Raw genomic sequence first — 20,513 nt, forward strand, 5'->3', positions numbered from 1 at the left:
TTATTCTGTTTGTAGCTGTTCATATTGCAATAAAATGGTTTATAAGAATGAACCTAGCATATCAGCAAATAAAAGCAGTATATCATCTGAATTATCTGCACACACTAACCAGGTTCATTTTCTCTCAGTTTTAAGTTTATTACAGATGGAGCCTCTATGGATGGCCTCTTTATTACGATCCATGCTGAAAGCACTCTGCAGTCTGCCCCTAGGAATTCAGCCCTCCAGTGTGTGCTGTGGAGCTGTCCATGGGTCACAGCTCTACAAAAACATTTACTCTTCTCAGTTATGACAAACTCACTACTCCTGGGGAATCCAGATTTGCTCTGTAAATAGGGGTGCCCTCGCAAAGACGTTTTCCATTACTGGAAGCCATCACCATTTGAAAGGCAGATGGCTCAAACTTCCTCAGAAAACCACGCATTCCAGATTTTCCATAAGTTCCATTCTCAACATTCCTGTCTTTACAGTTATGTCCCCCACCCCCCACCCTCTTCTTCAGCCTGGTTTCAATTAAACACATGACAATCACTCCATCATCTAGGCAAACAAAACAATTAGATGTGGAAAAAAATATGAAGGACTGCATGAAATAACCGTATCAAAGCAGACAACAGCTTTTTTGTGTGGTTGATATTAAGGACTTTTAAATGCTCACAGAGCAATTCAGATTCATGTTAGAAAACTGCCCTAACTCTGCACAAGATATTTTCCATACCCCTTGTTACAGAGGAAAACACAAGGCTAGGCTCGCAGAGGTTCGAGTAGGTTAACTTTCCCCAGGTTAAACACAAAGCAACTGTCAAGGCTAGGACGAGAACTCATGGGTGTCTTACTCCAAAGCCCATCCTCTTCCCCCTACTCAAAAAATACAAGTACTCACAGTAATTTCAGGACAGAGCATCTATAACAGGGATGAAATTAAACTCACCTGCAGTGGATATGGTTGCAGGACCACTCACAATTGCACCGATGCTATTGCTGGCAATGCACTGGTAGTAACCCGAGAGGGAGGGGTTAAGAGAAAGAATAGTCAACGTCCCCTGATGAACCTTAATCTGTTCCACATTTCTGTCCAATCTTTTTCCATTATGCAACCACGAGATATGAGCACTCACGGGTTTAGCAGAACAATGCAGTACTACAGGTCCACCAAGTTTCTGGACAGCAGACAATGGCTCAGAAATAAAATGAGGTGCCAAGTCTACAAGGGAATATTCCCCATGTGCAAAGGGGTGAGGGAGTGGGAGAGAAGAGATAAGGAGAGAGAGAAAGGAGAATACATTAAATACACTCTGCCTGAATCTGCACAACTCAAGGCAACCCCTTATTTTATCTACACGTTATGGTCATTAGAGCTTGTAAAAGTTCTAGGACCATCCTTACACTTTGGAAGAAATAAGGCAACATACTAAAGTAGGACTTAACAATAAGGGCCAAACAGATAAGAATCCTTATGATATAAAACAAAATACTAATTCTATAGTTGAGAAACAGTAAACTGCTCTTTTCATAAAGTAGCTTTTAAGAAATGGAAATTTAGAGTCTGAAAAAGATGACCTGCAAAATAAAAAGAATTCTCTTCCATACTACCAACAGGATCTGACTTTAAGAGTAAATTATTTTATAAGCAAAGGCTATAGTATTTCTTGACTACTTCCCTTTAATACAAAATAACATTTGGGAGTTCCCGTCGTGGCGCAGTGGTTAACGAATCCGACTAGGAACCATGAGGTTGCGGGTTCGGTCCCTGCCCTTGCTCAGTGGGTTAAAGATCCGGCGTTGCCGTGAGCTGTGGTGTAGGTTGCAGATGCGGCTCGGATCCTGCGTTGCTGTGGCTCTGGCGTAGGCTGGTGGCTACAGCTCCGATTCAACCCCTAGCCTGGGAACCTCCATATGCCGCCGGAGCGGCCCAAGAAATAGCAACAACAACAACAAAAAGACAAAAAAAAAAAAAAAAAAAACATTTGAATAATGTTCAACTTTTAAGAAAGCAGAAGCAGAAAGCTAGGAAGCCACACTGAAATGCAAAGTCTATCCTTTTCTTGGATATAAGAATAAACAGGGTATCAAACTTGATATTTTTATTTGGTGTTTGGAATAGTTTCATTTGTTATGTCTATTCCTCCAAGAACTTAGGGGAAAAGTCCTTGCACTCAAGTATCAAAACAGATCCTTCTCCTCCACCCAGAAAAGAGGGTGGGAGATTGGAATCCTGTCAACCTGGTGTAATAAAATACTTTTTAAAAAGTCAATAAATTGCTGAATCTACTTTTATAGGATATTTTACCAGACATGAAGATTAAGAGAAATACCTTGACTGAATCTGAGGTTGTTATTTAGCAAAACAAAAACAGAAATAAAACCACAAAGTTGATTTTCTCTTACTAAGTCCAATATAGCTAAATGGTATTTTTAGCAGATATAATAAATAAATATTACTTAATAAATAAACATCACTGTATTTGTGTAAACTTCTATATAAATCTTCACACAAATCTAAAATAAAAAGAAATGCACGTGAGCCATGTATTAGACTCAGGCTTAAATATATTTAACAATAAACACATTTGAGCTTTCCAGTAACCCAAAACGTTAGATAATAAATTAGGCAAGGTCATGAGAGACCTGGGATTTGAACCAAGTTCTCACTCCAAGTTGAGTACTATTACATACTGATTCTAAAATTTCTTTTTGGTGGCATGTAGTCAGCATTTTATTCCTATTAAAATTCCCAAATTCAGAAACTTGTAATATATCCTCACTGGAAAAAAAAAAAAAGCATGATCGGACAATATTTATTTTCAAAGCAACAAAAGGAATAAATTACAAGGACAATAATGCAAAGGACTATGAGTACCCAGAAATACTACCAGATTTTTAAATTGCTTAACGGAGCAAAGCTTTAAAATCGTTCCACTAGTCAGACAAATCTTTGATATGTCTTCAGAACCATTACTATAGGTGAAGCATTAAAGTCGACGTTTGTTTTTCATAAGATGAGGAACAGTTGCAACCAAAACACTACCATTTTTGTTATCTTACCTGAAGTCACAGAAGAGCACATAATCAGGAGAGTAACACACAGCAGTGTCTGTAAGAGTCCAGGATCCGGATGCATAGCGCCAGATTACAGAAGCGGGCAGGACAGACTTCCAGAAAAAACCCGTCCTTGGCTCACTAAAAGACATAAAAAAAAAAAAAGGAAGAAATTCTAAAACAGTTGAAATCTTTTATCTGAATAGCAAGGTAACATGTGAACATGACGGCTGCCCTCTATTTTGAAAGCTCTGTATATAAGTGTCCAAGACAAAGCATTTAACGTTCCACATGTTCCCAATTCACAAACTAATCTCTAGACATTAAATTAAAGTTAGAAATCTGGCTCATTCTTCCAAGATACTAAGACAATGCTTATTTTACACCAAACCAATCATTCCAAACGAATGCATAACTGCCTTTAGCGCATTTGTTTATATATCTCACAACCATCTAAAACTCAACATAACCAAAAGGCATTCTTCCTCTACATTCCTTAAAATATTCCCTTTTTTCAGATGGGGGCTTAGGCTCACGGATTGTGCAGAGCATACCAAGGGCAGGCCTGTGTGGGGACTGAGCTTCTCTGCAGAACATCCAAAGCCCGCTGTGGTGAGATGGGATGAGCCAGGAAAAGAGCACAGAGAAAAGCTGGGCCAGATCCCACCTAGTTTCAAAAGCCACAGTGAAGATTCTGGCAGTAACTCTAAAGGCAATGGCAGGCCCTCGGAGGGCTTAGAGAAGGGAGTAATAGGACCTCATTATGCTTGAAGAAGATCAATTGCTGGTGGAGACTAGACTGAAGTGGAGCAGGAACGGAGGAGGGAGACCAAGTGGGAGGTGATGTCATCACTCAAGAGAGAGATGAGCATGTGTGGGGCTTAGGACAGGGAGTCAACTGTGGAGGTGGTGAGAAGTCACCGGATTCAGAATATACACTAAAGGTAAACCAATAGAATGACGAAGGCTTGGATACAGAGTGAGACAAAGAGATGTATCAAGGTTAACTCTCAGTTTTTGGTATAAGAAAATAAATAAAAGCTCTGTCTACTGAAATGGGTAAGACTGGAGAGGGGAAAGTAGCTGAAGACGAGATTGCTCAAAAGTTGCATTTTGGTCAAGGCAAGTCTGGGGTCTTGATCAAGTACTACTGTCAAGGCGACAGTTGCACAGAAGAGTCTGTAGCTGTGGGGGAAGTCAGAGCTGAAAATGCAGATAAATGGACTTCTCAAAGCCTTGGCACTAGATGAGCTCTAAGGAAAATATGAGAGAGGAGAAGAGAAACTTCAACCTTTAGAGATGGAATAGAGGAGAAAAAAGTAGCAATGGAGACTAAGAAGAAGTAGTCCAAGAAATAGGAAGAAATCCAGAGGAATGCTGTGTCCAGAGAGAAAAATGGAAAATATTTCTGGAAGAAGAGATTCATCAACTGTCTCAAACACTGCTAAGGAACAGAGTAAGATGAGACACCATCAGAAAGGCATTAACAGAGATCACTGGTGGTACAACAAGAAAGGTGTCAATGGAGAAGGGACCAAAGTCTGATTGGTCTGGGATAGAATGGGAAGGGAAGAAATGAAGAAACAGGCACAGAAAAGTCCTTTAAGGATTTGCTATAAAAGGGCAGCAGAAAAACAGGGAGAATTTCTGGAGATAGACGGATGGCACCAATGGAAAGGTCTGTTTTTGTGCTTTTTTAATATAGAGATAATATAGCAAATTTACAAAGCTAAAAAACAAAAACCCAGCACTTATAAGAATATGGGTAAAAATCACTATGATATATTGCTGGTGGAAATATAATTGCTAAATTCTTTTTGGAAGGAAAATTATTCATTCATGCAACAAATATTTATTGTATGCTTATTATCTGCTGGGTACTATTCTAGGAGGTAAGGATAGAGTAACTTAAATGTATATACAAATAAAAAGAGGTAACAGACAAAAACATGTCCCTTACATTCTGTGGAAGAGATGGACAAAAAACAAGATAAATAAAATTAGTAATATTCACAAGGTCCATGCAGTCCTCCAGATATGGTTCATTCTCTTTCCCCTGTGCTATGTGACATTGGTCACTATCTACCACCACACTCATTACTCTGTTCTGCAGTTTATCTGGTTACATAGCTATGTCCTCTTTGAAGGCAAGAATGATGTCATATTCAACTTTGCAAATTCTAATGCCTGGCAGAAAATAGACACTTGATGTTTCCTAAAATGAAAGGAATACCTTAGTATAATGTGATTCCCAGAAGTACTTTAATTTTTTTTTTCGTCTGTTGTCCTTTTATGGCCGCACCCATGGCATATAGAGGTTCCCAGGCTAGGGGTCGAATCAGAGCTGTAGCCGTCGGCCTATGCCAGAGCCACAGCAACACCAGATCCGAGCCATGTCTGAAACCTATACGACAGCTCACAGCAACGCCGGATCCTTAACCCACTGAGCAAGGCCAGGGATCGAACCCGCAACCTCATGGTTCCTAGTCGGATTCATTTCCCCCAGAAGTACTTTAAAGAGTAGTATTTAATAAGAACTCTCATCTCATCTGAATTTAGTGTAACTTAGCTATATTTTTATTCCTTCATTTGCTTATTCCTTCATTTATATATATATAATTTCAAAAGTCAGCAAAAACAGGTGTTCCCATTGTGGCACAGTGGGTTAGGAATCTGACTGCAGTGGCTCAGGTCATTATAGAGGCACAGATTTGACCCCTCCACCCAACACAATGGGTTAAAGGATCTGGCATTGCTGCAGCTGCCCTATAGGTTGCAGCTGCAGCTCAGATTCAGTCCCTGGCCCAGGAACTTCCATATGCCGCAGGTGTAGCCCTAAAAGCAAAAACAGAGAGAGAACATGTTAGAAATGAGAATTCTACATGCATATTCATTTATGCAAAGAAAGGTTAATTCTAACTACTGGTAAAACTGGGCAGCAATACATAGCAAGGCACCCTAAGTATGGCTTTGAATAAATCAAATGATAGTTCCTGGGATCTGCTCGCTTCTCTATACCACATACTCCAAAATCTACAACTTGCAAACTCAAGTTTATCTACATCGAGGACTGCCTTTTAAAAATTTTCTTGCGGAGCTCTTTTAAAAGTGGGAGAAAAATACTTTGGTACCACTCACTGGCAGAAGGGACCAGCTGTGTGAAAAGTTTTTTTGGTTTATTTGAATTCCCCCTTGGTTCAAGGGTAAGAACTGACACACCACTGCTAAGGAGTCAAGGCAAAGTAAACATTCAAACAATTTGTTAACAGGAGACACTTTCCTGAGAGGATGAGGACAAGGAAGAGTGTTTCACCCTTTTGCCAAATCTTTCCTCAACTATTTATTTATTGAAAAGCAGTGAAACAAATTCCAGAGTCAACTTTAACCCCAGCACATGGTCTAGTAAGTTACTTTACAGATGTCCTTTAAAATGTCATAGTTCGTTATTGCTACCTAAATATCCTCTCAAGGGAATACCCCTATCTTTTTATTAGATCAACTTGCTGTCAGTTATTTGGAAGACTGGAAAGAAATTATGACCCTAAAGTCATTTACTTAACTGTTGATTTGGTTTATATTTATCCATGGCAAGCCTTCTCAGCTTGTTGGAAAGTTGTGATATTGAGAACAAGGACCCAGGTTCTGTTGCTCTATGGGTCAGGTAGCTTAAAGTTATATTCAACAGTCACCAAGAGCAACCTAGGTCCAACCTCACAAATAAACATCCCTGACCACACGGAGGATTAGATGATGTATAAATCAGAGTATATGTATTACCTCTGCTGGATAATTACTCAATACTACATCAATTTCAAAACTACCATGTTTGTCAAAAGAAGAAACTCTTGATAATACTGTATATTGCTATTGGACTAGCAATTTCTTGGAAAACAAAAATATATATATCTAAAACCTATATATAAATACATAAGTATATACCCATATAAATTTTATATATTTATCATTTATATGCATATAAATATAAATATATATAATTGCCCTGCATTGCTCTAGCAAAGAAACAATTTATTTGGTCAAGTTTATCACAACTGAACAAGGCTCCTGCCATCTTCTTACACATAGATCAGTGACCTTATCACGTATGTCACTTTTCTTACCCACAGAAATTTGCCTTGGCAAGGGAGACAAGAGCCCTAGAAACTGCTATCCCATCCTCCTCTTAACCTCACTTCTGATGTGGAAACAGTGGCCAGCAGAGAAAAGGTCCTCAATAAGAGGACACCAGCCTACTCCATCACACATCATTTACCAAAGGCAGCTTAACCTCTGTTCCAACATACATAACATTCAAATATTCTCAGGTAAAAAAATTTAAAAAACAGAATTTTGACTTAGTACCCATTGTGGTCAGCATAATGCCAGGTGATATTTTAAACAAAATATTTAAGTTTTTGTTTCATACTTTCATACTTTTTTTTCATACTTTCTATAATGAATATGCTACTTTATCAAGCAGAAAATTGCTAACAGAAAGTTTCTACAAATATCAATAAGAAAACTTACACATTCAGACAGAAAATGTGGAATAAATCAATGCACACAAAAGAAAATCAGCATGACAATTCCACCACCTAAAGAAAACTCATCAATACTTTACTGCATTTTCAACAAATCATTTTCAATTGTGTCTATTTACAGAACTAGAGATCAAAATAGATATGAAATATAGTTTTAAATCCTGCTTTTATTTATCATCTAATGATCATGTGTACTTATTAATGTTATTCGTAAACATAATTTGTAACAGCTGTAGATGCTTATTGAATGGATGTACTTAATTTGCTTAGCCATTCCCCACTGGAAAGTTAGACTACATTTTTTCATACATTTGTGTGTGTGTGTGTGTGTGTGTGTGTGTGTGTGTGTATATATATACTTGCTATTACAGATAATGCTTCTATGAGTATCTTTGTCCATAAATTTTTAACAAGTCTTCTAATTTTGTCTTTAGAACTGATTTTTAAAACTGGAATTATTGGGCCAAGGGGTAAAAACATTTTTAAGGCTCTTCATATACAGATCGTCAATTTGTTTTCCAAAAAGGCAGCAATAAGGCACAACTCCATCCCCAGGAATTCCCCACCAGCACAGTAGGGGGACCCTCACTCACCACGTATCGTTTATACCCTTACAATGAGGTAAGCAAACAATGGATATAAAATATGAACTTGTAATTAATGAAAGTATCTGAGCAGGCACAGAGCAACTCACTGTCTAATCTGTTAGGGATTTCTCTGACCATACTCTAAATTTACATGAAAGTAACTGCAGAAATTATGAAAGAAATGGACACTGCTGACCACACTGATCAAACCCTGTCTATCCCTGAACTTTCAGTTACAAAAAACACCACAGAACACAAAAAGAAATCTTTGCTTTTTACCCAAAATTTATTTAAAATCAGTTAAGGGGTCACTGCTGCTATACTGTGTGATTTTTAACTTATAACACGTATTTCTCTAAAAATAAGTTTGTATGCAAAAACTGCTGACACTTTTTGGCAATTTTTACTGCCATTTAAAACAGTAAATTATCAATCATTTCAAAATGTTATTCTCCTTTCCTTACTGCTTTTATTGTCCATAAAGCATATATATACCTCCACTTCCCTAAACCCCTAGAGGTAGTAAAAGAGCTCAAGGAGCTGGATTTTAAATTGGATTCGATCTCGCCTTACAATGGCAACCAATTTCCTATGCAAAAAAACAGAGCTATTAAGGCTTATCTAACTCACTGGTCTCAGAAGGGATTAACATGGCCACAAGGAAGTTCTTCTATCTCCTTCATATCCTCAGAGGAGTTTAATGGACAACCTAACTTCCATTATTTTCACTGTAGTTCTGAGTGGCTAACTTCAGTGTCTGAGATGTTCAGTGATCACTTTGCTACCCAGAAAACATCTGTAGTACAGTCTCTCCAGGGTACAAAAAAGAAAGAAAGAAAGAAAAGAAAAGAAAAGAAAAGAAAAGAGAAGAAAAGAAAAGAAAAGAAAAGAAAAGAAAAATAGCACAGCTAAGTCCCCATCCAGCCTACAAATCAGGGGATAACTCTTTCCTCTATGCAGTAAAAATCTTTTTTTTACCCACTCTCCTCGCTATCCTCTCTCCCCCCACAGGGCCAAGTGCTGTTCCTTGAAGTCCTGGCCCAATGCTCCTAAAGAATGGCTGGTATCTCCTGAGTTACAGAACTTTCTCTAAGCCTTTCCCACTTGTCTGCATGTAATGCAATTTGTCTTGCATTACAGAATGTACGTTTAAGCCATCCCAGGCTTAGCAGAATTTCTGTGGGCAAAGGGAAGTTAAAGGTATGCCTCATCTCAGAATAAGAAAGGAAATAGCTCCCTAACATTTACTTAACTTACAGTTCAGGTTGTGAACTTCATGCTTTTATAACCCCTCCTCAACATGCTGCCAGAATAATCCTTTGGGAAAAGTCTTTCCTGAATTTCTAGATTTGATTCCTCTGTTTGAAGGAACGCCTTTGCTTTCCCAAGGATGATCAAAGCTGTCTCTCTGAATTATCCCCTCCCTAGACTCCCATATCAGACTTTCTTATAGTTTTCTCTGAGGCTCAGGGAATAACTGTAATTACTTTGTGAACAAAAACACAGCTTTGGGATCAGTATTGTCCTTCAAAATAGACAATTCTTTACATTAGTTTTCTTTTTCAAAGGTATCTTATTCTTTATGAAACGGTAACTTCCTTAAAAAAAAAAAAAATCCTTACTTTCAAACCATCTATTTCAAAGCATCCTATTTCCCAAATGTTGAGAACAAATGACTTTTGGCAATAAACAAAAGAAAAACTAAACACATCTACTTTAAATCATTTTATTAGGTACTGAATAGTTCAGTACAATTTCAAATATAAGTCAAATAATAAACTTTTTTTAACCCACTGAACTACTTTGACCTTAATCACGTCCAACTTCAAATCTCCTCTCAAAGTTTTCTTCATTCTGAATATTTGAATAATTTAGCTAAGAAGCAAATATCATTTCCTACACAGATTTCTCAAAGAATCTTACTTTTTCCAAGAAATATTCATTCACTCGATTAATTCCATATATATGGCATCTACTTTGGGCAAGATCCTGGGAGGGGTATAAAGATAAGGAAGATGAGGAAGGCATAACTCCTGAACTAAAAGAATACTGCAGCCTAATTGGGGAAAGAGGGCTTGAACATAATTAATTTTGGAATAAAGAAAAGTGTCAGAGCTCCCACTGTGGCTCAGTGGAAACAATCATGAGGATGCGGGTTCTATTCCTGGCCTTGCTCAGTGGGTAGGGGATCCAGTGTTGCCACGAGCTGTGGTGTAGGTTGCAGACGCAGTGCAGATCCCACGTTGCTGTGGCTGTGGCATAGGCTGGTAGCTATAGCTCTAATTCGACCCCTAGCCTGGGAACTTCCACATGCCATGGGTGTGGCCCTAAACATTTAAAAAAAAAAAAAAAAAAACACAAAAATAAGAGAGAAATGTGTCATAAGTACAAGGAGATTTACAATAGCCAAGACATGGAAACAACCTAAATGTCCATGGACAGAGGCATGGATAAAGAAGATGTGGTATATTTATAAAATGGAATATTACTTAGCCATGAAAAAAGAATGGACTAATGCCATTTGCAGCTACATGGATAGGCCTAGAGATTATCATACTAGGCAAAGTAAGTCAGAGAAAGACAAGCATCATGGGATATCACTTTCATGTGGAATCTAAAACATGATACAAATGAACTTATCTAAGAAACAAACAGACTCACAGACTTAGACCTGTGGTTGCCAAGGGAGAGAGGAGGCACAGGGCAGGGTGGATTGGGAGTTTGGGATTAGCAGATTCAGACTATTACATAGAGAATGGATAAACAAGGTCCTAAGTAGTATAGCACAGGGAACTATATTCAATGTCCTAGAATAAACCATAATGGAAAAGAATATGAAAAAGAATATATATACATATTTACAACTGAATCTTTGCTATATACCAGAAATTAACACAACACTGTAAATCAACTACATGTCATTTAAAAAAAAAAGTACAAGGAGAGAGTAAAAAGTATTAAAGAGTTCAAAGGAGAGGAATTCATCTTTCATTCAACAAATACTTAGTGTGTGCCTACTGCACCTCAGGCACTGTGCTACGCTGGGAACTCAGCCAGAGACAAAATAGACAGGACAGCAGTCTTCACAAGGCTTCAAGTCAGGTGAGGACAGGTGACAATTAAAGAAGCCACTGAAACACAACTCACCTGACAGACCAACTAAACTTTTTGTCACAAGGGCTCCCGAAAAGTTATGACATGTTGTAAATGGCTTCTTTTTATCTGGTATAAAATTTTTTATAATCTTTTCAATCAGAAACTAAAAAATGGTACTTTGACAGTACAGCTTCAGGCAAAGCCACACCCACCGGTTTACACAACACCAGTTTTTAGTCAGAAAATATCACCAAGAGGAATGTGAATAGCTTGCTATATATATTTGTATGAACTCCAAACACTGCGCTTTGTGAACAGAGGCCAGGAGAGAAAGGATGGTGAGGGTTTTTGCTAACCTTCTTTCAACAACCTGTATATATCATTTCTGTGACTTGTGGCACGCTCCTGTGCATGGCCTTATTTTGCCACAAGATGCTTTTGTGTGCTGTAACTTTGTTTTTAAGTGCCATGTGGATGCAAGAGAACTACCTGCCTTTAAAAGACTTCCTGTCTCCAAGTCCACTTCCTGAGGCTCCTCCACCTCTGAAGGACTTCCTCCCAGCCCCCCTTCACCAGCCCCCACCCTCAAGTCTTCCCTTTCTCTTTGTGCAGCACTTCATTTAGGAATAAACTATTTACTTACTTTCAAAATATTGCTTATCAACTATACAAATTTATGTTTATTGCTTAGTTGAATGTTTTTTCTATTTGTGAAAACTGTGTGGCTATCTCGGATGGATCATGATTTTTTTTTCCCCATCCAAGTCAATGGAAATGGTTTTCTCCAAGAAACAAGGCTTCTAAAGAAAGAGAGGGTTTTAGGAATTCATAGAGACAAGGGAGGAAGGGAGAGGTGAACCACAGAATAAAGTCAGGACAGGTGCTTTGGGGAAAAAAAGGAGGGTCGCTCAACAGAGATTTAGAGCGCTGAGAAGACTTCTCAGAGGAAGCAGTGATTAGGTGAATCAGATGGAGAAGTTCAGGAAAAGCAACGGGAGTGGCACATTCCCAGCAGAAGGAACAGTGTGTGTGCAGAACTAAAGATACAGAGAGCAAGGAAGTGGGGGCTGGAGGGGGAGTAAGGATGGGAGGACCATAAGCAGTAAGAGGCAAGGTCACATGAGTGAAGAGAAGCCAGAGCATAAAGAACAAAATAAGTCAGCTTGGGGCAGTTGGATTTTTTCCTGGGAGGGGAATACTCATAGCTTTTAGCAGTCAAGGGACAAGACCAGACTTGTGCCTTTGCAAAATCATTTACACTGCAATGTGGAGGACAGCCGAGGAGGGGATGTCATGAAAGAAGATGGGGACTTGTACTAAGGAAACCTCAGGGGTAAGTGGAAAAGATTTAGAAAATGTTAAGACGTGAACATAAATAAAAGCTATTGAGGAGCTTTTACATATGACTTGGCTAGTAAATGATGTGGATGGGGGAACACAGCTCTTAGACATCTCTGGAACCCACTGTCTGTCCACTTCTGTTTCCCTACTGCCTCAGCTATAAATAAAGGAATGAAGGCTGCCCTCTGATTTCTGACTTGGACAAGGGAGGGAGAGCATGGACAATGTGCCTGCACTAGGACAGGAAATGCACCAGAAGCAACAGGGTTAACCGTGATTTGTTGCTGCGGTTTGGTGGGAAGCAGGGAAGGAGAGGATGCATCTTAAGGTGCAGAGTTAATGAGCTGGGTTGGCTGTAAGAGAAACTCTGGGAAAGAGACCTAGCAGTAATGCAAAAAGAAGCTTGGCATGCTTAAGAGAGAAGCAACTGTTGCTCCTCACTGGGAAGGGGGCCTCAGGCTGAATTCTGAAAAAAAGAAAATCACCTTTAAAGGGGTAGCAATCCCTCACTCAAAATAACCCATATTATCAATACTAATTTTTTAAAAAATTAAAAAGGAAAAGGCAGAAAATGATATTCCAAGGATGGAATCACACACTCAGTTTTCTTTAAAAATGTGTTTCCAACTGTCAGTGAATTTCACACTGCTATACCTTTCAAAGGTACCAGAGTTTAGGGTAACCAGACACATTCCTTCACTGAAGCCTTTGATCAGTGACAGTCTTCAGGCTGCCCACATGGGGTCTGGAGAAATGAGAGTAACAGCTGGCAGGCATCCTTCAGTGGTTTGCCTGGGGGGAGTAGGTAAGGGCAGGGGAAGGAGGAGGAAGGAAGAAGGGAAGAAAGTGCTATTCGAAGTCCAGTGGAACAAGCACACCCTCTAAGAGCTGGCATGTTCATCTTGGAGGTTATTCACAGACACTAGAGAATTCCTTTACACTCCTGTGCAGCCGACAGTGATGCATTCTCAGACCTGTCATGCAGCTGGGAGGCAGCACAAGAAGCACATAGATCTTGTCAAAGTAGAGCCACAGGACTCCCAATACCCAGGCCAGGTCAATAACTGGTGGAACTCTTCTTCCCAGAACTCAAGTCCTCTTCGAAGTACCCACTTCATGAGCATGGGAGGATCACACAGTCATTCAGAGCAACATCCTTTAAAGTGTTGACACCTAGAGACCTCACAGCCCTGCCCGCACTTCTCCAGAGTCCATCAGCCAAGCATACACACGGCTCCTACTGCCAGCAGAAGCATTTTCTTTCACTGTGGGCCATCAGAAGTCAAGGAAGAAAATGGAAGTGACTTGGAGGTATGGCCTCCAAAAAGGCCAAATGAGCAAAGAAATAATCAACTCCACATGAGCCACTTCAGCTCCAATGCAATGAAAAGGGCCTAGGACCAACCCCAGGAAAGGTCACTGAGATCAAAGGTCACACGTAGAAAAAGGCAACAGTGAGGGGCTGCCAGCTCTAACAGGAGTCAATCTGGTCTTAATTACACACCAAAAAGAGAAGGGGTCTGAGCAAGAGCCGAGTCAGGTTCTATTCACAATATTTGTGTTTTTTTCTTTTTTTAAAGTCAAGTGTTCCTGTTCCACTTTCTTTCAAAGGGACTATTTCTTCCTGCTTCTAGAGCACAGGAAACCAAGAATTGTGGAGATAAGATAATTCTGGCATCCACAGTGAGCAGTTCAGGAGCATTACGCATATTTAAACACATAGCTATATACAGTGAAATTCTAAAAAATGACTTGGGAGAGAGATTATTAAAAACACAAAATACAGCAAATATTTCAAGGGGATTACTTTGCAAGCATCATAGAGGCAACGCTGGCCACAAATCCAACATTCAGTAGGTTTTCAGGTTTGTCATTGGAATTGGCTTCATGGGAAAAAATAACAGTTAGGATAACCACAAAACAGATGCCAAATGCAAAAATGTAAGTTTGCAAAGAACTAGCTAACCTTGAACAGCCTGATATTATAAAGATCCAGACAGACATCTGGCTAACCTTCTCTGATGGAGAAGGAGAAATATGAAAACATTTAGAAAATAGCTCTAGATAAGTGTTAAGTAATAAATTTAATACAGTTGTTAATAAGCCCAAAGCTTTGCTAAGACCTTACCAAATCGAACGAATTTTCCCTGGCCATTACAAAAGACAGCCTCTTGGGGTTTGGTTTAGATTTCCTTTTAATAACAAGGAAATAAGACCTCAAGGAGAAACCCATTTTCAGGAAATATAGTCTAATGTATACAAACATGTAAGAAAAAGCAAAACAAGAAAAACTTAGAAATCTAAGGAAAAAAATATCTTTGCTACAAACGAACCTGAATCAATGCTGATTAAGAACTGGATCTCCATCAGGATGATTTTTATATTACCTGCTGAGTCATGAGTTTCCTAGAGACCTGGAACATACTGATACTGATTTCCAAGTACCTCATTCCAGCTTTTAAACTTGGCCGCATAAAATAAGCTAGTCTAAATTTCCCAGGAGGCCCTGCTGGTGATGGGAATTAGGTCAGATACAGCTTCATCAAAACTGCCATAGCACCATGTCAGTGTGCCGTACCCTGAAAATGGGACTCTTCAAGCAGGTTTGTTAGTTGACACACAGGTCAGTCACAGTTAGGACCCAACCACCACAAATGTGATATCACAAAGGTGATAAGTCTAAAGACAAATAAAAAAATGCACACTGGCCTAGAAGAAGAAAACTTGCCTTCCCAAAAACTTTGACAGGCAGTTAAAATCAAAAAAAATGATTGAGATACAATGTCCTAATAAACTGAAAATAGAAAAACAAATCAATTAAGATTGGGATAGCTTTCTAAACACAGCACAACACAGCATAAAGTTTTAGCCCAATTGGTGAGCCTAAGAAGTAGTTATAGCACTGGGTCCAAGCCTGTCCACCAGAAATGAAGCAAAGCTGTTGGAACTCTGCTAGGCTGCATTTGCACAAAACAGCAGCTGCTACTTCGTGACATTATGTTGGGCAACAGTTAGCAGGATGGTCAAAAGAAAGAATTCAAGGATGCAAGGACACGGGACACACACACACACACACACACACACACACACACACACACTACCCACACTATACAAACCAACACTGCTGGAAAACCACAGCAGCAGACAGACCCAACCAGAAGACAGATAAATTTATTCCAATAATGCTCCTCTGTGCAAAATTTTTCTGAAAATCCTCTGTAAATCATCTCATTAGGGTATGATTGCACTTGATTATTTAATCCCACCCAGTCTTAACTCTATCATCACTACCCAATTAATTCATGAATGGTTATTTCCAAAAAAATTAGGAACACCCAAACTTATTTTAAAAGGGTCATAACCAGTAAAGACAATTCCAAAAGAACTCCAAATTCCCTGGTACAATAGCAATAATATAAAGTTAAATATTCAGCTTCCCAAGGTGAGGTGACAGACTTCTTTAAAGACACAATTCTCATTTAGATATATAAGCTGTTATAGTTCCTAAATTTTTCGTATCACACTATACTCATGTCATAACTTACATTTATAGAACACACTTTTTCTGTTCATGTGTCCATATTCCTTGTAGCTGGATTCTTAAGGACTTATCATTGGCTTCTACGTATAACATCAAGAGTTTCTGTTTTGCTGTTTGGTGAGATTTAGAAGAGAAATTTTAACTTTATTCTTTACACAACGATAGAGGATTCATGTGGGTCTTAAAAGTATTAAGACCACTGTGGGTTGGCTCCTTGGCTGAATTTGCTAAAATCTCTTTATTCAACCCACTTTCTAAGAAAGATTACAAGTTGACTTGGGGACAGAAAGCAGTTTCTCGTTCACTTCAACAAAAATGTACTGAGTACCTATATTCAAGGCAACTGGGAAATAAGATGGGCAGAGGGGAGATAAAGTGGAAGTAGAATAAGACAGTAGAGACCTTGATCTCATTTCTTAAGTCTCTGACATCTTTAAATCTTGGATTACATATAAACAGTAGCATTTTAAAAATATTTTGAGGTATAAAAAAGTTTCCAAAAGGACAGTGGTCTGCATCTTTTTAAATAATATATTTTTAAAATATTTAATATTTTAAATGTATTTTTAAAAAATGAATATCTGGTGGCCTACAGTGATGGATTTCTTTTTCTGAGAGAATGTTAGTCAGGTAGACCATTTAGTAATTTAGTGTGGCTTAGGTTCTGTCTGCAAGTGGGTGAAAAAAACCCACAAATTTTTTTCCAGCTTTAGAATTCTATGACACACATTTTACAAGTGCTGTGTTTAAATGAAAAAAGCACTTAAAGGCTTCTATGTACCTCTTGCACTAGTTTTGCCTCATCTTTGGCAGACTCCAAAAATGACTGCACTAATCAAAGAGGAAAGGAGAAAAAAAAAAAAAAAAAAAAAAAAAAACCACAGGAAAGGTGTCCAAAATCAACAAAATTTCAGCTCTAAAAATTAAGTCAAAAGCATATAGTTCAGCACCCTGGTTTGCAAGCAGGGCACTCTTTAAAAAAAAAAAAAAAAAAAGCCAAGTTGAAAAGAAAAGTAACTGGGAGACTAGTTTATAATTTCATTGTAAGAACTTGAAGAGGCAGCCCTTTACTTTGTACTCGGGTTAAAAAAAAAGAGAGAGAGAGAGAGAGAAATTTCCCTAGCAAACTTTCCTGCTTTGTAAAAGCATCACCCACCATTTTTACAGTCAAACTGTCTGTGAGGTTTTCAAAGAATTCTGGAAACATTGCTCGAAACATGTACACAATGGAAAAGACAGGCCTTCTCATGAAAACTCAGTGTTTATCTCAGAAAGATCCACTAGTTATGAAGCCAATGGCACTGCCAATTTGAAAACTACTTAGTTATCAAGCTTTCCAAGAACTTACATGTAAAACATTTCATAACTCCCCATAATCATCTCCTTTTTCTCTTCCCGGCTTCTCTGCCAACCTGGGTAAGTACTTAAGAGGAAAGGTCCAGATAGCAGGTGTGGGTGTCCCAAAACATCAGATATTATTTTGTTTATTTGAATTACATTCTTTGCTTGAACAGCCTCGAGGTACAAATAAAACATACTACTAATTAAAATAACCAACAGCAGTACTAATAAAACATCTAAAAAGCAGCTTTTATAGAGAGAGAGACTTTTTAGGTGTTTGCCTCCTGACCTCAGCATATGGAACAATGAGGTACACTTTAAACTGAGGCGTTTCCATTTCTGTTGGAGGAAGATAAAAAGCCATCTTAAGACTGTGGGCAGAGAGAATCCTGCTCAATACTGATGTGTCATAAATACATGGGCATAAAACTTATAGATAGAGCAACATCCAGCTTGAGAACCAGCAAAGAAGCCTCATCCAATTTGGAAAATTACACACTGATAGTTTACTAAATTTAATCTAGAGCAATGGTTTCCAGACTTTTGGATTTTAATAACCAGTAATATTTAAAAATAAAAACAAAACACTGGTGCCTTATGTAAGACTGCCAATAATTTACCACGTCAAAAAAACCCCAAAAAACAAGAACTGCCATCTACCATTATTGTCTCATTAGAACAGAACAAAATGGAGGCAAAAAAATAATTTCAGAATAAATTTAGCTTTAGGAAGTAAACACTACATGTCTTTTGATTGGTTGTTTCTCATTTTACGCCAAACCAATATAAAACCTTCATTAAAAAACCATGCCGATTTGAGGATCAATGTTGAGAAACAATCTAAAGACTAAAGTTTTCACTGTCTTAAATCAGTAGATGATCAGCTCAATACCAATGTGGTTATAAAATAGGCTAAATCAGGTGTCCGTTAATGGAGCATTAAACATAGGTATCCCATAGCTTTTCACCCTGAATGTCAATCAATAAACCCCCTCAAAAGCAGTATTTTCCCCCTTCTTAGTATTGACAGGTTTCTGCCACTCAAAAGACCCCACTGGTCCCAGTGCCAGCTCTACTTTTCATTATTAACATTCCCTCCAAAAGAGGCCAAATCTTTGGACTTTATTGGGAAACCTGTCTCAGAGGCGGGAGCCTCATCATACACATCCCTACATTCAGAAAATTCCAGGGATCCCCTTGCTCTCTTGGCACACTGTTCTCAAACTTTGTTTTAAAACTTCTTCCCTTTTGGAGTTCCTGTTGTGGTGCAGCAGAAACAAATCCAACTAGGAACCATGAGGTTGCAGGTTCAAACCCTGGCCTCGCTCAGTGGGTTAAGAATCTGGCATTGCTGTGGCTGTGGCTGTGGCGTAGGCCGGTAGACGGCTCAGATTAGACCCCTAGCCTGGGAAACTCCATACCCTCGGATGTGGCCGTGAAAAGACCAAAAAAACAAACAAACAAACAAACTTCTTCCCTTCTTCAGTAAAGGCCCTCGTTTTCATTTTAATCTCATTTCCCCCCTGGGCAAAAACTGTAGCCAGGAGGAGTTGTGTGGGGAAAAGTACAGAATTTGCTTCTACCTGACTCATTGTTCCATGAAAAAAAGAACTAGGCTAGATATTTATAGGTCACATAAATGAAAAACATGTCTACAGGACGTGGACTAAACACTAGTTTGTCGGTGCCATGAAGGAAGGGAACCACGTCTATTTCGCTCACCACTGTATATCCAATGCTCTAGACTGCACAACATGCTTAATAAATGCTGATAAATGAATAAACAGACACTGAGAGAAACTAAGCAATGGTTCATATGGAATTACAATGTGACTTAACATACTACTGATTTAATATGTTAAAAAACATTTCACCAAACCAAAAGAGAAATAACTGGAATGGCCTGACACTCTTAAACAGCAGATGAAGAGAATCAGCACTAAAGCTTTATGATCTGTTCACTGAGTTTACTTAGTCTTCTATGGAAGTGAATGATCATATTTGCTATCAACTATGTCAATTTTTAAATATCAATAGCTAATAGTTATGCAATGTTGGGGTGTATAATTTGATAAGTGCTGAGGCTAAATGACTATCAAAGTATAAGATGTAGCACTACAGAAGCACCACCCACAAAAATGAGAAGAGGTCAAATAAGGGATGTTATCAAGAAGTCCTTTAAAATCTATGGGGGAAAACAGGTACTAGAGCCAACACCAGAAACCCTGTTACTTTGCTTACACACAGAAATGACTCAGTAGTCACAAAAACATCATGATCTTAAACATTCTGAAGGCATGGGAACAACAGTGGGTAAACGAAATCTTACTTTTAGCATTGTCAATAAGGATTTATAGCTAAAACAAATACAGCAGACTGTCTTCAAACACTTATGACAGAGACCAGCATTACAGACTAAAGTATCAGGGTTTGTTTTTTTTTTATTGTACACAGTCATGTTTCCTGCAATGGGATATGAACTTTTGTACAGTCAAAATCATGTAACCAAAATCGTACCACACAATGCTATTACTAAATAGGATGACAACTCCAGGAAGCGTTTCAGACATACTTCAAGAACACCAGCCAAATTAATTGGATCAAACCACAAATCGTTTTATATATTTTCCCCAAACCATCAAGTCAATCTGTCTCATATCTTGTCAACTCATTTTTTTTTTTAAGTCTTGACTCTGATAAATAAATACCTAAGGAAAACCAGGTACATTTTTTAAGCAACCTGCTGCAATGCTCATTGAATTTATACATCCACATCAGATAGATTAGTCATTCCCTGTTAAGATCAGGTAATATCAACTTGCCAATTGATTTCCATATATAAACTTGTCTTTCAGATAACTAATAATAAAATTAGGATTTTAAAAATATTGTACAAGTGGTTAAATCAAAGCTATCAAAACGTTTTAGCCAGTAGATCTCAGGCACTTTTCAGCCTCAGCACAAGAGTAATGACACATCCCCAGTGATAATCCTATGTCACTTGGAAATGATCTTAGGAAGCAGGGCTCT

The 20,513-nt window shown here is 38.4% G+C and overlaps 2 protein-coding genes across 6 annotated transcripts in view; one reads left to right on the plus strand and one right to left on the minus strand.

Annotated features, from left to right (window-relative positions):
• ST3GAL4 (ST3 beta-galactoside alpha-2,3-sialyltransferase 4) overlaps positions 1–20,513 on the plus strand; it is a 1,054,305-nt gene that overhangs the window by 708,639 nt on the left and 325,153 nt on the right. The gene's annotated exons all lie outside the window — the stretch shown is intronic.
• Positions 1–20,513, minus strand: part of CDON (cell adhesion associated, oncogene regulated) — a 99,142-nt gene that overhangs the window by 59,039 nt on the left and 19,590 nt on the right. For all 5 annotated transcript variants that reach the window (XM_021063103.2, XM_021063106.2, XM_084976560.1 and 2 more), the window contains 2 exons: positions 3,046–3,180; positions 932–1,204 (listed from right to left, as the gene is read on the minus strand). In XM_021063103.2, the coding sequence (XP_020918762.2) occupies positions 932–1,204; positions 3,046–3,121 (349 nt within the window). In that variant the 5' untranslated portion in view covers positions 3,122–3,180. The remainder of the gene's footprint in view (positions 1–931; positions 1,205–3,045; positions 3,181–20,513) is intronic.

This window comes from Sus scrofa, chromosome 9, assembly GCF_054392235.1.
Source record: "Sus scrofa isolate SSC_HxYL_T2T_F1_AM1 chromosome 9, Sscrofa_HxYL_maternal_Yorkshire_Landrace_v2.0, whole genome shotgun sequence".
Taxonomy (NCBI): domain Eukaryota; kingdom Metazoa; phylum Chordata; class Mammalia; order Artiodactyla; family Suidae; genus Sus; species Sus scrofa.